This window comes from Leptinotarsa decemlineata, unplaced genomic scaffold (assembly GCF_025532065.1).
Source record: "Leptinotarsa decemlineata unplaced genomic scaffold, Ldec_3_MD MMD2_tig00002082_RagTag_RagTag, whole genome shotgun sequence".
Lineage (NCBI taxonomy): Eukaryota > Metazoa > Arthropoda > Insecta > Coleoptera > Chrysomelidae > Leptinotarsa > Leptinotarsa decemlineata.
In genome coordinates, this window is record NW_027412573.1 from 4,510,196 (window position 1) to 4,525,208 (window position 15,013).

Here is a 15,013-nt window from a genome sequence, read left to right on the forward strand (position 1 = left end):
AATTGTCAAAGTCATTAGACCGTAGGTGCCACTAAGTCCTGAAATTGTTAGTCCAGCCGCTTCCTTGGCTAAAGAGTCGGCAATGAGATTACCTTTTCTCATGTCGTCGTGCCCTTCAATCCACCTTAGGCTTTGGCAAAATCTTGTTGGCACTCTAGTACTAGCCCTGATGTAACACGTTGTCTGTTCAAGGCTAATAGGGCTTGTCTGCTATCAGTGCAGATTGTTATGTTTTTGCCAGAAATTCTTTTCCTGGTTATTTCATTTGTGGCGATTGAGATACCAGCCAGTTCTGTTTGAACCACGCTGGTATTTTTTCCCATTCCTCACTTAATGCTCAGGCTTAGTGATCAGTAGTACACTCCACACCCTGAGCCTTCTTTGGTTTTTGAGCAGTCTGTATATATGCGTATTGCATTTGTAGTATCTGACTCTGTGTTCTGTTTTATTTGTATTCTGTAGTGTTTATTAAACACAAACCTGTGAGTGAATACAACAATATATGAATATTTACACATTTTCATAGTGCCTCTACTCACCTGTGCCAAAGTCACGATCGACAAAAGAATCGCTGATCACGGGTATCTTCTCGTTTCTAAAGGGGTGCCATAAGTAACTGCCAACTAGTTTGGAATACCGTTCATCCTCAGGGTGGACCGCTATGGCAACATCGCCAAATATAGTTTCGGGACGTGTTGTAGCAACAACAACTTCATCATCTGAAAAAAAGGTAAGGTCATTATATTTCAAAACTAACTTTCTACGATATATGTAGAGTACCAAAGTACGGATTTCTACAGATTTCACTGCTTTTTAGATTACCAACTAATTATTCAAAACTCCGTACCCTCTCTTTACCTGAATAGAGAGATGTATTTGGCTCTGGAATTGTCCTCTGATCCATCAAAGTCACCATTATCCATATTCACGAATGGACAAGTGATCACATCTTCCTCTAGGAAGACGCCGAAGCTCCCCAAAGCGGTCAGACACGGTGCTGTCTAGTCTTGGATCACAAGTAAATCTACGAACCAGCAGTAGGAGTACTGTTATCTGACCCCATGCCATCTGGTATGAGGCCAGATAAGAAAAAACGGATGACTCGAGTGTAGGCTCTACAGTTCCATGTCAAGGAACGATATATTTCAACAATGAAATCCTATGATTGAGAAATACGAGTTTAGTCTTTTGGGTACCTGTCTCTGTAATGATCGTACTTTCAAGTTCAGATATTCTTGTTGGAATTTATCGTTATTCAGGTGATAAAATGTATCTAATTCGAATAATAAAGTTAATTGGAATAAATAAACGTAAAAGAGCCAAAATTTTGGAAAACCATTTACATTGGATTAAACTAGACTTTTGAGAAAATAATCATAATATTAAGCCCAATATTGATTTGGCAAATATGAACTTTTAGGTAGCTGGCTTTAGGTAGCTGGCTTTAGGAGCTGGCTCTGCAAGGTACTTGAAATTCGACATTTGTTTGAAGGTGATTCACAATGTTCAATTCGGACTTCAATTGCCTGATATTATATAAAATGATTTGAAATCCCTGAAAGAATTATTAAAAAAGAAGAATTAAAAATAAATAGTTGAACAAGAATATTAAGCAAAAAAACCTGGAATTAAATAATAGTGAAATAAAATACAAGTAAAAATAAAACAATTGATCAAAAAATAAACACTCAATAGATTCCAAAGCAAGTTACTTAACGACGTTTCTATTGTTAATATCCATAATCGCATTGGGGTGATGACTTGACTAGTTCCTCGGAGAGATGACTATTTAAGGGTCATTCGAGTACTTTCACTTATCTCCGCTTTCCTTTCTCCGCTTCACTGAATTAGTGGAAGATGACCCGCCAAACGGTCATCTCCCACTCCCAAACATCTTTATTCGAGCCAAATTTCTAATCGGTGGGCATTTTTTTGAGGTCTGCGAACAGAAAAAAGTTACTGGAAGCTTAATTCATGCAATTTTGCCATTATTTTGATTAACTTGTGACATGGTGTGTTGTCTTGATGAAAAACATTTTTTTTGCCATATGCGGTCGTTTCTTTGCAATTTTGGCCTTCACACGCTCCAATAAAGCTATGTATTATTCATTCTTGATGGTCTTCTCCTTCTCAAGATAGTCGATGAATATTACACCGCGCACATTCCAAAATACCGAGGCGATAACCTTTCCAGCCGATTGTTGTGCTTTCAGGTGCTTTGGACGAGGTTCACCAGTTGTTCTCCACTCAGATGAGGATCGTTTTGATACCGAAGTGAAGTGATGAATCCATGTTTCATCCATTGTCACATATCGACGCAAAAATTCCGACTTGTTATTATTTTGATATCTTTACAATGTTAGCTAACTCACGCAACTTCATTTTTCAATCATTCAAAACGATTTTGTGGATTTTTTTCATGTTTTCTGATATTACTGCCTCATTTAGACGTCCACTGCGTTCTGCATCATCGATGTCTCTAGGACCACCTCTGATGTCATATTGCATAGAGGTGGGTCCACCAGCCCCATATTATAGAGGTGTTTCCTTAGTTGACAGTGACCAGTCAGAAATCCTACTGTTAGGCGTAGATTTTTCCTGGTCATTGCCAAATATTTCTTCGGCGCCAGCTTCCCAGGGTCACCCAAGGTGATCCTGGCAAGATTACATCCTTTGGTTTCGTCTCATCTCTTTAAGGATTGAGCACGGGTGTAACACTTGACTAGTTCCGCAATTGTCGAAGTCATCAGGCCGTGGGTGCCACTGGGTCCTAAAATTCTTAGTCCAGCCGCTTCCTTGGCTGAAGAGTCGGCAATGCGATTACCTTTACTCCTGCCGTGCCCTTTAACCCACCTCGGGATAATGTAATTATCTACCAAGGCTTTGGCTAAATCTTGGTGGCACTCTAGTACTAGCCCTGAGGTAACACGCTGTCTATTGAAGGCTAATAGTGCTTGTCTGCTATCAGTGCAGATTGATATGTTTTTGCCAGAAATTCCTTTCTCGGTTATTTCTTTTGTGGCGATTGAGATACCAGCCAGTTCTGTTTGGACCACGCTGGTATTTCTTCCCATTCCCCACTTAATCTTCAGGCTTAGTGATCTGGAGTACACTCCACATCATGAGCCTTCTTTGGTTTTTGAGCCGTCTGTGTAAATCCGTATTGCATTTTTCGCATCTGACTCTGTGTTCTGCTTATTTTGTATTTTGTAGGGTTTATTAAACACAAACCTGGGTTCAATTGCATGGCTTGTTACCTGCAGCAGAGGTTGCGCAGTAAGCGCTTCCCGCCATAGGCCCAGCCTCAATTGACCCATTCTTACTTCGAGGTTTACACCAGCCGTGCGCAATCATACCATGACCATCAAGGCAACCTCCTTAACGTACAGATCCAGAGGGGTCAGACCCGTGATTAATTCCATTGCCGCGGTTGGTGTTGTTCTCATGGCTCCTGTGATGTTTAAACAAGCCAGTCGCTGTATTTGATATAATATTTGGATGGCCCTTGCTTGTAGAACTTTCGGTCCCCATGCAATGGCTCCATACGTTAACATAGGTCTTATTATTGCAGTGTAGATCCAGGTGACCACACAGGGTGAAATACCCCATGCGCGTCCCACTGTCCTCCGACATTGCTCATAAGCAACGTATGCTCTTTTAGCTCTACTCTGTAGATGAGAGTTCCATGTTAGCTTCCAGTCGAGGATAGTACCAAGGTATTTTACCTCTTCAAAGAAGTTTAGTTTGCTTTTGAAGATTTCGGGAGGTTTCAAGCCCGTTAAACTTCTTTTCCTGGTGAAAAGGACCATCTCAGTCTTCTTGGGATTGATCGACAGTGAGTGTTCCTTACACCATGTTTCTATTAATTTGAGCCCATCCTGCGCTCTATCGCACAGTGTGTTTACAAATTTGCCGGTCTGCAAGATAACTATGTCATCTGCGTATGCAATTGTGTAGAATCCATTTTTGTTAAGGTGATCAATTAGGGTATCCAGAACTATGTTCCAGAGAAGGGGTAACCCCTTCCTGTGGACATCCCCTCATGACCAGTCCTTTCACTGTGATGTCTTCTACATTAATACTTATTGTTCTACTAGAGAGCGTCTTGAGTATCTCACATAGAACCTTTCATTTATAATTTTTTCTTATACTTTTCAATTGTTTCATATCAACATTGTAAATACTAGTTCATTCCCAGTATGTCGATTGAATCTAATAATGTTATTTCGTCAGTATATTTACTTTAACATTTCCTGTAATTGCCAGTACCCTACACCTGGAAATAAAGTGCAATATAACTATACAGAAATTTGAAAATTGTAAGTACAATGAAGTGTCTTTCAAATAAAATTTTTATTTCTTTTGTCATAATGCCGAAATTTTGCATCAGAGAGTAAATTTTTAATGGCCGTAGAGAAACTATTTACACTAAATCCCGTCAACAAAAGACAAAACGCAATAAACTGTTTTATGAGTTTACATCAGTAAAAACAGTGCTTCGCCACTATAAGAACATTATAACTAAGAAGTTGTTTATTTCAAGAATAGTGAAAGATTTTTATGAGCACTTACCTCTTTCATGGACTTTATAGGCGAACCTTGTGAGGATTCCGAACTTGACTGGTGTTTCATATCCCGGAACAAGGATGTCGGTAGGTCCATTGATGGAAAGATGTTCAACTTCGATGTCGGATATTGCTGACTGAAGAACGCATGACCAGTTCACCAGTTGATCAGCCCTGAAACAAAACGAATTCTGTAACTAATCCAAATTTTAAAAATAACACACAACTCACAAGTCGAAGTGACTCAAATTTTCACGTTGAAGGGAGTGTGAGAAGAAAAACAAATGTTGACAACATATCAAAAACATCAGGACTGAAATATCCGCATGAATAATAGTAAAAAAATGAATAAAAATTTAAAAAATAAAAATAAGAAAAAAGAAATGGAGAGGTGATAAGAAAAGGGAAAGAAACAGGAGAAGGTTGGGATTTCCCAACATGCATAACTTGGAGATCTACTTTGAAATTCTGAGTTGTTTGAAAACTTCAAAAAAATTTAATTTCTCCCAAGTAAGAGAACAGTCCTGAACAGTCCACAAATTTTGAAGTGACAATTTTACAAAATTCCCAACTTTTCGCTGTTTTTTTGACTTGGAAAAGTTGTCTTCTGCATCTGTCCGGCTGAGATTTCTGCCTTAGTGCGGCAAGCCGATATGATTTTAAGATTCAAGAGTAGAAAGGGCATCATTCCAGCAAGGACTCCAATAATCAGAACAACCAGCTTGACACAGTAGTCTCCTCCTCTTTTCGGACGATATTCGTCTCGCCAGGAGCTGAAAACACAACAAATATCGTTTTGCTCTGGTGGTCGGGAAGGAATACATCAGGCTTATTAGCTTGTATGAGCCTGAGGGTGGGGTACGAATAATTCCAATAAATTCGGCACTTCTCGTTCCCCACAACGAATTCAATATCCGCCGGAGTGTAGGGCAACACCGGTGTTTCGTCAATACCGTAAGACTGCTGTAAATGGTAATATAGCACTGTTAGGGCCGCGTTATGCCGATGGATATACGCTGAAACTGCATATGCTGGACATGCTGACAGCAAGTGCTTTGGGGTCTCGGGCGCCTCGCGGCAGACCCTGCACCTTGTGTCAGGAACCTCTATACCCATCACACGATTGCGATAGACTAAGGTGTTGAAGACACCATCCTGGCAAGCCATGATGAAACCTCAGTTTCCGACTTCAGCCCACTCGACCTGAGGAAAGCGAAAGTCAGGCGCTTTGATAGGCCAAGGTCACCATTGTTATTGAAGAAGACAACAAGTATTGGCTTATCCTTGTGTTTCCGCAGAAGTGAGGTGCTCTCTGCTTTTATATGATCTTTTTGCTGAACAGGTTCCAACACGGTGACAGAGTTGTGGTCACCTTGTTCAGTGTCGACAACTAAACCAAGTTCATTAGCTGATCTGAAGAGAAATGCTCCAATTCCTGCTCTCTCATGGTCACGGACCATGCAAAGAAGGGGATCCGAACTTCTGACAACTTTGCAGGCTGTATCCACTACCATTATGTCATGTAGACACTCCAAACTCAAAAGTCCACGGCCTTCTTGCCTGTCGGGGGAAGTAAAACCGTGGAACAGATGATTTGGGATGCAAGCTCCTATAGAGATGCATCATTTTTCAGGTCCTTACGTCGAGTTGATACAGCTCCTCCCGAGTCCACTTCACTACTCCAAACGAGTAGAGTAGGATTGGAACGGCAAGCATATTTATTGCAGCAACTTTGTTCTTCTCCGACAGTTCCGATGAACAGTTCTGTCGAAGTTTGTGCTGATACTTGCCGTGGAGAGAGTTCTTCATTGCTGTTACCTCTTGTGAGTGGCGTTGTTTCACCCAGAGGTAAGTATGCGTCTCTCCGGCGTCCAAATGGTATAGGATGCTTCCATCTACGAGCTGCACCTCCTCTCCGTAGTCCCCGCATCGTCCACTTTTGAGTTGGACCATTGCAAATTTGTCTATCCCGAATTTCTTACAGATATTATTCACTCAAGAATTCAAATTATGATTAAAATTTTCACACAGGCAGTTTTCTGAAATTCGCCTTGAGACCATACGTATCTATGAAAAATTATCGTTAGTTAAACAATGTATCATTCATTGAACAAGAATAATTTCTAGATTTAATTTTCCCAATGGAAATCTTGACAAAGTAAAGCTATGCAAACAACGCATACATCATGATATTTATTGAATTGACTTATTTCATCTATAACTCCGTTAACGAATACTATCAACCAAAATAACAAACTAGGTCACTGAGAGAAATATATATTATTTTCAATTAGTTTGACAGGCACTCATTAGGCTAACTGAAAACGAAACGAAATCATTCACTCATTACAAATCATGTATTTGTGTGGTCCAGTTTTCATGTGTGAATTCCTACCAGCAATCATACGTTCGCATTAGGCAAATTGGATGGTCCAAATTTTACAAATTCTATGTAAAAGTACAGAGTATCATTCGTTTAAAAAAATCAATTTCAGTGTTACCCACTTACTCATTATTCCATTCATCAATTTGTCTGATAGAGTCCAATCTTCAAGACACAAAAATCCACGATGATCGAAACCTTACAGGTACAGGTAACTGTCTTTAAAAAACTACTATATACTATATACTATATAGTATAGTATAGTAATTGTGAACAGTAAACCACATCAAAAACTAACCTGTAAATCAATCCAGCTTCGAATAACTTTATGAACGCCTCCTGTACTGCGGCGGACCGCTTTTCATCCATTGTGAAAACTTCTCTTTCCCAGTCAAGCGACACGTTCAAACGACGAAGTTGTTCACCTACAGATTCGAAAGAGTGAATGCAGGATATTTCATTCAATGAATATACATTTAGTTTTTCACGAATCACCCCGTATACATATGAATTTATTCAAGGTTAACTTCACGGAAAATACAATTTAACCTCTGAGACAAATCAATAACAATGTCTAAAAAAATTAAATATATTTCAAATAATCGTAATATAATCTCACAAACGTGACTGTTTTCTTAAAAAGGACTGGCGGGATATATTTGATTGAAAAACGCGTTTATTTTATGCCATACGGTCTGTGCTACCCGAAATAGCACTCTGTAATGTGCAAAAGTGAAAAGTAAAAATGAAAGAAACTTGCTGGCTGCAGACGCTTCTCATGACATATCTATTCTGTTTCATAACTTTACGTTTATAAGGATGTTTTTGAGCTGATTTATGATATAGTCGAACTGAGAGTCAAAAATTTCAGTCACGCTGTTATTCCATATGCAATTTTACCTATAACTTCAGCTTTCTCTTCTTTCCATTCCCACACTTTTTTGTGAAACGCTTCCCTGCCAATATTGTGTCTCGATTGCCTGCTCTCTTTCCAAAGTCGCTTTTCCACAACTACTTGTGTAGCGATTCCTGCGTGGTCAATGCCCGGCACCCACGATGTCTCAAATCCTTGCATTTGTTTCCTGAAAATTCTCTCTAGAACAGAAGTTTCCAAAATGGAGAATAATATTATATATTTTCAAACCATCCTTCTCGAGGAATGGGGTTATCTATGTCTCCGTTTCTTTGGTGTTTTGAACCTAACCTAACATATCTGCATACAAATTTTATTTTTGGTGTTTTTTTTTCATTTCTACTGAGAAAGCAAGTTGTTAACGAACCGCGTCAAGAAATTGAAAATTTTCATGAAAAATGTGTAATTATTATCATGGAAATGAAGCTAGAATTAGACGAAGTACCCTAAATGTATTTGAACATCTAGATCTGTTGCTCAGTTAATGGGCACATCCATCATTATAAAAGTGCCTACCGAAAAACCGCATAAACTTTATAGTAACGATCATCAACATGAATGGAGTTCTAATGGGTCGGTACTGCAAATATATGATATCGAACAAGATAATCTTCTATTTATCACAAAAAGTTGATAAAACACCAGTCCAATGACATGAAAACTTGTTTCAGTTATAGAGAAAAGTTTGATGTAATGTTGCCAACGAGGTCGCCGGACTTAACATCAATGGACTTTTATCTATGAAAAATAATGAAATTGGAGATTCACTGTACTAATAAACGAAAGAATATGGAAGTGATTCAGAAAATGTGTCTTAAATGGTGGAAGACATTTTGAACATAAGTTATAAGTGTATTAACTAATGTCTCAAGTAATCAAAAAACTTACTGACAGATCGTTGGATATTGAATGCGGAGGGAAGCTAATATACAGGGTGCTCCACGAGTAAAAATCGAATAAGACGAAAATCAAACCCAATTTATGAAAATATAAATGTTAATCATAGCATAAACGCCCCTTTAGCGTCTCTACGTCACTTTCAACAGATCAAATGCAGCTCTTCGGAGAAACAATAATATATTAACTTCGCACTAGCACACTGTGACTTGGAAAATATTTTGTGCTGATCAGTAACAAAGGTACCATTTTCCTATTGTCCCCTTTTTTTCAGTTACGGAGAAATGCAACACCCAGTGCATGTGGCCTTTCTTTCATATAAAACTGTTTTCGATATATCGTCAATAGGCACCGTTGAGATTTTCGGTATACTTTCAATTTCAACACAAGTCTGTATTTGTTGACTTACCATCTTACCAAAACGTCTTGCACAGTAGCGGTAAGTGCATGTCCTAAATGTAAAGTTCCGGTAATATTTGGCGGTGGCAGAACTAAAGAAAATTTGTTCTCGTGTTTTGGAGGAGGTTTGAAATAGTTGTAGCCTAGGCCGAGTGTCTCAACTTTATGAGGAACATAGCCCTGATCCAATTCTGAAACAATATAATATTTATTGGTGAATCCCCCGTGCACCTACAAAACTCTTTTGAATTTGGCGGTAGGTAATCATTTCAAAAATGGCATTTATGAACATGCACTGCCATCTTACGATAGAGAGCAAAAGCTGACATATAAACAAATGTACAGAAAGCTTACCAGTTGCTTTATCCATGGAATAATTTATTCTAAAGAGTGTTCTTGCTGTTTTTATGTCACTACCACAAAAACTACATTTTCTACATAATGTATACATGTTTTATCAACAAACTTCAATCAGTTATTGAGCGAATACTATTTTCTCATACCTTAACAGGTTATGTCTTAGGATAATATCTTCTTCCTATTTTCTGAAAAGCGACTATTGATTCAGTGTTATTGTCGCTAGGTAAACAATACCTTATATTTGTGGGGAAAATACAGTATGAATCAAACAATTTGAATACCTACGAAAACTGAAAATAACAATTAAAAATTATCAAGTCAGTATGTCTGTCAGATATGGTATATTGTAACATACTCCGCTTCACATAAATGTTCAAATTACATTCAGCAGTCGCATTTTTTCTCCGTAATTTTTTCAGTATATTGATTATTATGTAAGTTACTATTCTGTCTATTGGACAATTCACACTATTTCACACACTATTTTTTCAATTTTTTTTTTGTTTAACTCAAATTTTGCATCTAGTATTTGCCCAAACAGCTTATATTAACAACATAATATTGTTATATTCTCGATGAATTTGACAACAAATCAGGTTTCAGTGATATCAATAATATATAAGTGGATTGAAGTTGCGTAGAATATCCTTTATATAATCGCTTGGATCTCTCCCCCATCATAAACAGTTTGTCAAAAACTGTGGACTTATTAGCACTCACGATGAATACATAATAAAAAGAGTCAAAAAATTCTAGCGTTCCATTCACAGAGGTGTAGAGTATAACTCAAGTGATGCATCTTAACAATATCAATTTGTTCATATTTCGTAATGAATTGATATAAATTGAAAGTTAGTTTTTAATAAAAACAAAAGTGTTTCTTCGCATCTTCGATAGATTCATCCCAGTGTCAGAATTGTTAATCAATGACGTGGTCATATGGAAGGTTTCTTGATATCTTTAATTTATAGACCATGAGAAAAAATATTCTACCCGATATAAACTCATTCCTAAATGTAAACCACATTGAAAATTGAAGTGTCATCATGACATTGTCAAGGAGTGTTACTTGAGTTGTCAGCACATCTGTGAATGAAACGCTCTTTGTTATTTTTTTATCAAGAGTACCGCAGGTCGGGTGTTTTTGACAAAATATGTTACATTGGTAAAGGGTCCAAGTCATCAAACTAGGGATATCTTATGTATTTGGGTTCTCGCCCCGAATATGAAAAGTCCAGTGCAAGTGACAGTTGCCCTAACGTCAATATTAATGCGGCACTATTATACAAACGAACATTCAACACCAAAACTTGGCGCGACGCACTGACCTAGACATTTAATATTTTGTTGACGTGATGACGTGAAGAGGTGGTTTCTATATAACAATTTCCAAAATGTCTTTAATATGCAAGAGAATACCCGTACATAAAACCATTGCCTCCATCTTCAAGAATACTCCACAGTTATTAGATGAATGCGTTTTTTTAAACCTAGCAAAACATCGACATTATGTAACAAAACCCAAAACAGAAAAAATAGGAAAAGGAGTGTTTAGAATAGGTCTAACAGGTCTTACTGTAGGCGCTCTTGTTGGCACAGGATATTCCATTCACTATATGAACAAACCCAGAGCCCATATACTTAATGAAGAAGTAACTCTTCCATTACTTAAAGAACTACCAGATATAAAACCCACTAAATCTGTAAGTTTTCCCAATATGTAATGTCTTGAGTGTTGTGCTATTATATTTATTATCATTATAACTGAAAGGTTATGGATGAGATGGCTCATCCATTTGACTAGCTAATTATTTGTGTAGTTGAGAGTCAAAGATATTTCTTCCAATGAAAGAATTTAATGTATCAAGAGTCGTGCAGGGTAGGTGCAATACTATTTATTTTGTACCTCAATGTTATGCATTTCAAAGGAGAATATCTAATATTTGGTTGGTATCAAACTTGAAATTAATGTTTCCCAAACAAAAGCAATGATCATTATTGCAAAGTACAAATTCAAGGAATTAAACTCGGAGAAAATTCAATGTTAATATTGTCAATGATACAATTGAGGCTACCCACTAGTATCTGTTCAATTTGAATCAAAATGCTCAGCTGCATAATCTTCCAAAGCAATGATCGTGTATAATTTTATAGTGGGTTTCACTTTCCCATCTTCATACAAAAAAATAGTTGCTTCAAATGATTATACATTGTCAGTAACATTTGCCGGTACAATTATTATTATATTACTGTAAGGTAAACAATATATCATTATGGATGGAATATACTTTTTATTATATTATTTCAGATCAGGATAGTGGGAGATCGCAGCGGTCTACACCTTACCCTATTTCAATACCAAACGTGTCCTTTCTGCTGTAAAGTAAGAGCTTTTCTTGATTATTATGGCATATCATACGATATTGTGGAAGTTGATCCCGTTCTGCGACAATCGATAAAATGGTCACCCTACAAAAAAGTGCCTATTTTAGTTGCCAAAACTGAAGAAGGATATCAGGTTAGTTGAAACAACTAAAGATTTTTCCTATTGTCATCATTCATCTGTGTTTTAGCCTCTCAATGACAGCACGATGATAATATCTGCTCTGGCATCGTATTTGAAAGACTCTGACAAAAATATTCCTGAAATAGCTAAGTGTTTTCCCATGATCAAGTATGTGGAAGAGGACGGTTCAATGAAAAATGAAATTATGAATAGATATTTTTTAATGCTGAGCAATCAAAGACTTCAGGGGATGAACGAGACTGAAAGCAAGTAAGCAAAATATGTAGGTTTTTGTTGAACCCTTCATAGTGAAAGTCATAGAAAAAACTTTAATAACGAGTTTTAACATGGATTTTTATCAAGTATCAGCCAGTTCTATTCAACAACATTTTTTATTCGATATCAGCAAAGTCGGCCACTATGGTCATTAGTAGCTCCTTGTTCAGGGTTAGGTTTTGTTAATAACTTCATGAGCCACCTACATGTCATTATTCCATTCAAAAATGAAAAAAGTACTAAAATATCAGCTCGGGATAACTGCATCACCTTCAAGACAATAAATCAAAATCCAGTTGGAATTCAGTCAGGTTTGAATGTTAAAGAATAAAAGATAATGCTCACTATAGTACTGATATTTTCTCTAAAGATTATAATACATTTTTCGTTAGTGCGTTGAAAAATATAATGAAAAATATAATTTAGTCTGCCAGTTCCAGTTTGAGCCCCATCTCCATGTTTGCAATACCCGTAATTGAGTAAGAAGTTTTTGATGTTGTTGAGTCTATCTTAGATAAACAAATATACTTCATACATATACTTAATTACCTACCCAAAAAACATTGATTTCAATCAATCAATTACTGTATTATATCGTCAATCTCATTGACAAAACATAACTGTACAATATATAACAATATATACACTGTACAAATATACAAATTTAAATATAAACTAATGGATGGTAAAAATATAAGGAATATTATACCAGAGCTCCATTGTAAAATTTTAGAAGGGAACCTCATTTAGAGGCACTTGCACTTGAACATTTGAAAACTATAGATCATGAGCTGAAACATATTGATAAATAACTTGTTACAGCCTTCACCTAAATATAAAGTTTAGTGACCTGTCATTCCAGCAGGTATTCAAAGTATCTGAGGCAGCACGAAACATACTCAAGGTGTTAATTCTTGTTTTGTTTCAGCGAGGAAAGAAAATGGCGGAAGTGGGCAGATAGTGTTCTAGTCCACACCCTGTCTCCAAACGTATATCGAACCAAAGAGGAAGCCCTGCAAGCCTTCAACTGGTTTTCAGAGGTTGGAGAATGGGAACGAAATTTTCCGGCTTGGGAAAGATATCTCATAATATACGTTGGCGCCTCCGTAATGTGGCTGATTGGCAAAAGACTGAAGAAAAGGCATAACCTCAAGGATGATGTAAGGCAGTCTTTGTATGATGAATGCAGCACATGGACTAGAGCTATCAATGCTAAAGGTAAATAATTGTTTACAGTTTCAGTTGTTTAGCGCTGATTCAAAGTTTCATTTTTTTTCAGGTGGTACGTTCATGGGTGGCGATAACCCCAATCTTGCCGATTTGGCTGTTTATGGAGTTTTGAGTAGCATAGAAGGTTGTACGGCTTTCAAAGACATGTTAGAAAATACAAAGATATCCAAGTGGTATTATAGAATGAAAGAAACAGTGTTACAACATCAAGGAGCTAGGTTTATCTAGCTGTGTTCTATTTGATTTGACTTGTTACGATATTGAAGTCCAATAATATACTCTTACAGTTATTATCTTCTGTGCTTTTTATTTATCAACAATTTAGTATCTAGAAAGTTCAAAATTGTTGGGAAATTCATTTGATTTCTATAAATCTGAAAATAATAATGACCCTGTATGAATGTATATTTATTTCTGAATCATTGAATCATTTCATAACATTTTTCTAAACCAAATATTGAGTACGGTACTGAAAAATCATACCTGTGGTGGTATCTGGTGACGAATAAATGGATCATTACTCTCCTCGGTTCTAGATAGTTCATAAAACTGTTAAAGAGTGGCGCTGGTTATTAACTAAAATCAAGTTCAAGGCCAAACGAAGCTCGAATTGAAAGTTTATTCAAATTTAAATGATATAATTTGTGAAATAAAAGTACATTTTTCTTTACTGTACGGGGTTTCTGAAACCAAATTTCATTATTTGAAAATGAGATACAGAAGTCTTTCGTATTTCAGTTAATGAATTCGAAATAATTCGAGTCCTGTTGAATGAGAAAATGATACTGTGAGCAGTACTGAAATATGTGATTTAATTTGAAAGTACGAAGATAAGTTGTCAATCTTTCCCAAAATCCAAACACGGGATTTGATATGACACATCCACTTTCTGTTGAATTTCCTTGTCCCTTGGGTATTTTATAGCTGCGCGAGCAAATTTCATATTTTTACAGTTTTAGATACTTTGAAAATACTTGTAGATAACTCATATGTTGGGCATACTATAATATATTAATTTTCTTACTTAGCTATCCAAAGATTGGCTGAATGTTTATGCTCGTTAGGCAGGGCCGTAGTAAAAAGAAATACCAGAGGGGGAGGAAATCCAAATTTTCCTAACCCCACCAGCAAAATTTCCCAACTTTCGAAAAAATTAAAGCCGAGGGATTATAGCTACTACTATAATATATTAATTTTCTTAGCTATCCAAAGATTGGCTGAATGCTTATGCACGTTATAGGGTATGTACAAACAAAAATAAATTTTGGTTATTATAAAAATAATAATGGGAATTATTCTATCCACCATGTATAGGAATATTCAATACAAATGAAAGGAAACAATACAAATAATATTGTGCTTATTCTTTTCTACTATTAGTTTTTCTATCTTCACGGCCTGAAATTTTCCAACTTTTTCAAGTCGAGAAAACAGCGAAAAGTTAGGATATTTGTAAAATTGTCACTTCAAAATTTGTGGACTGT

General features: G+C 36.6%; 2 protein-coding genes across 2 annotated transcripts in view; one reads left to right on the forward strand and one right to left on the reverse strand.

Annotated features, from left to right (window-relative positions):
* LOC111504951 (valine--tRNA ligase) overlaps nucleotides 1-9,696 on the reverse strand; it is a 73,007-nt gene extending 63,311 nt beyond the window's left edge. The window contains exons 1-6 of the mRNA XM_074176866.1: nucleotides 9,512-9,696; nucleotides 9,168-9,348; nucleotides 7,849-8,030; nucleotides 7,247-7,373; nucleotides 4,573-4,739; nucleotides 540-719 (exon numbers count right to left, since the gene is read on the reverse strand). Coding sequence (XP_074032967.1) covers nucleotides 540-719; nucleotides 4,573-4,739; nucleotides 7,247-7,373; nucleotides 7,849-8,030; nucleotides 9,168-9,348; nucleotides 9,512-9,608 — 934 coding nt within the window. The 5' untranslated portion in view covers nucleotides 9,609-9,696. The remainder of the gene's footprint in view (nucleotides 1-539; nucleotides 720-4,572; nucleotides 4,740-7,246; nucleotides 7,374-7,848; nucleotides 8,031-9,167; nucleotides 9,349-9,511) is intronic.
* Nucleotides 9,697-10,836: 1,140 nt separating this feature from the next.
* On the forward strand, nucleotides 10,837-13,822 carry Su(P) (prostaglandin E synthase Su(P)). Its single transcript, XM_074176867.1, has 5 exons — nucleotides 10,837-11,220; nucleotides 11,826-12,035; nucleotides 12,091-12,293; nucleotides 13,228-13,517; nucleotides 13,579-13,822. The coding sequence occupies exons 1-5, from the start codon at nucleotides 10,912-10,914 to the stop codon at nucleotides 13,755-13,757; spliced, it is 1,191 nt and encodes a 396-aa protein (XP_074032968.1). The 5' UTR covers nucleotides 10,837-10,911; the 3' UTR covers nucleotides 13,758-13,822.
* Nucleotides 13,823-15,013: the final 1,191 nt, after the last annotated feature.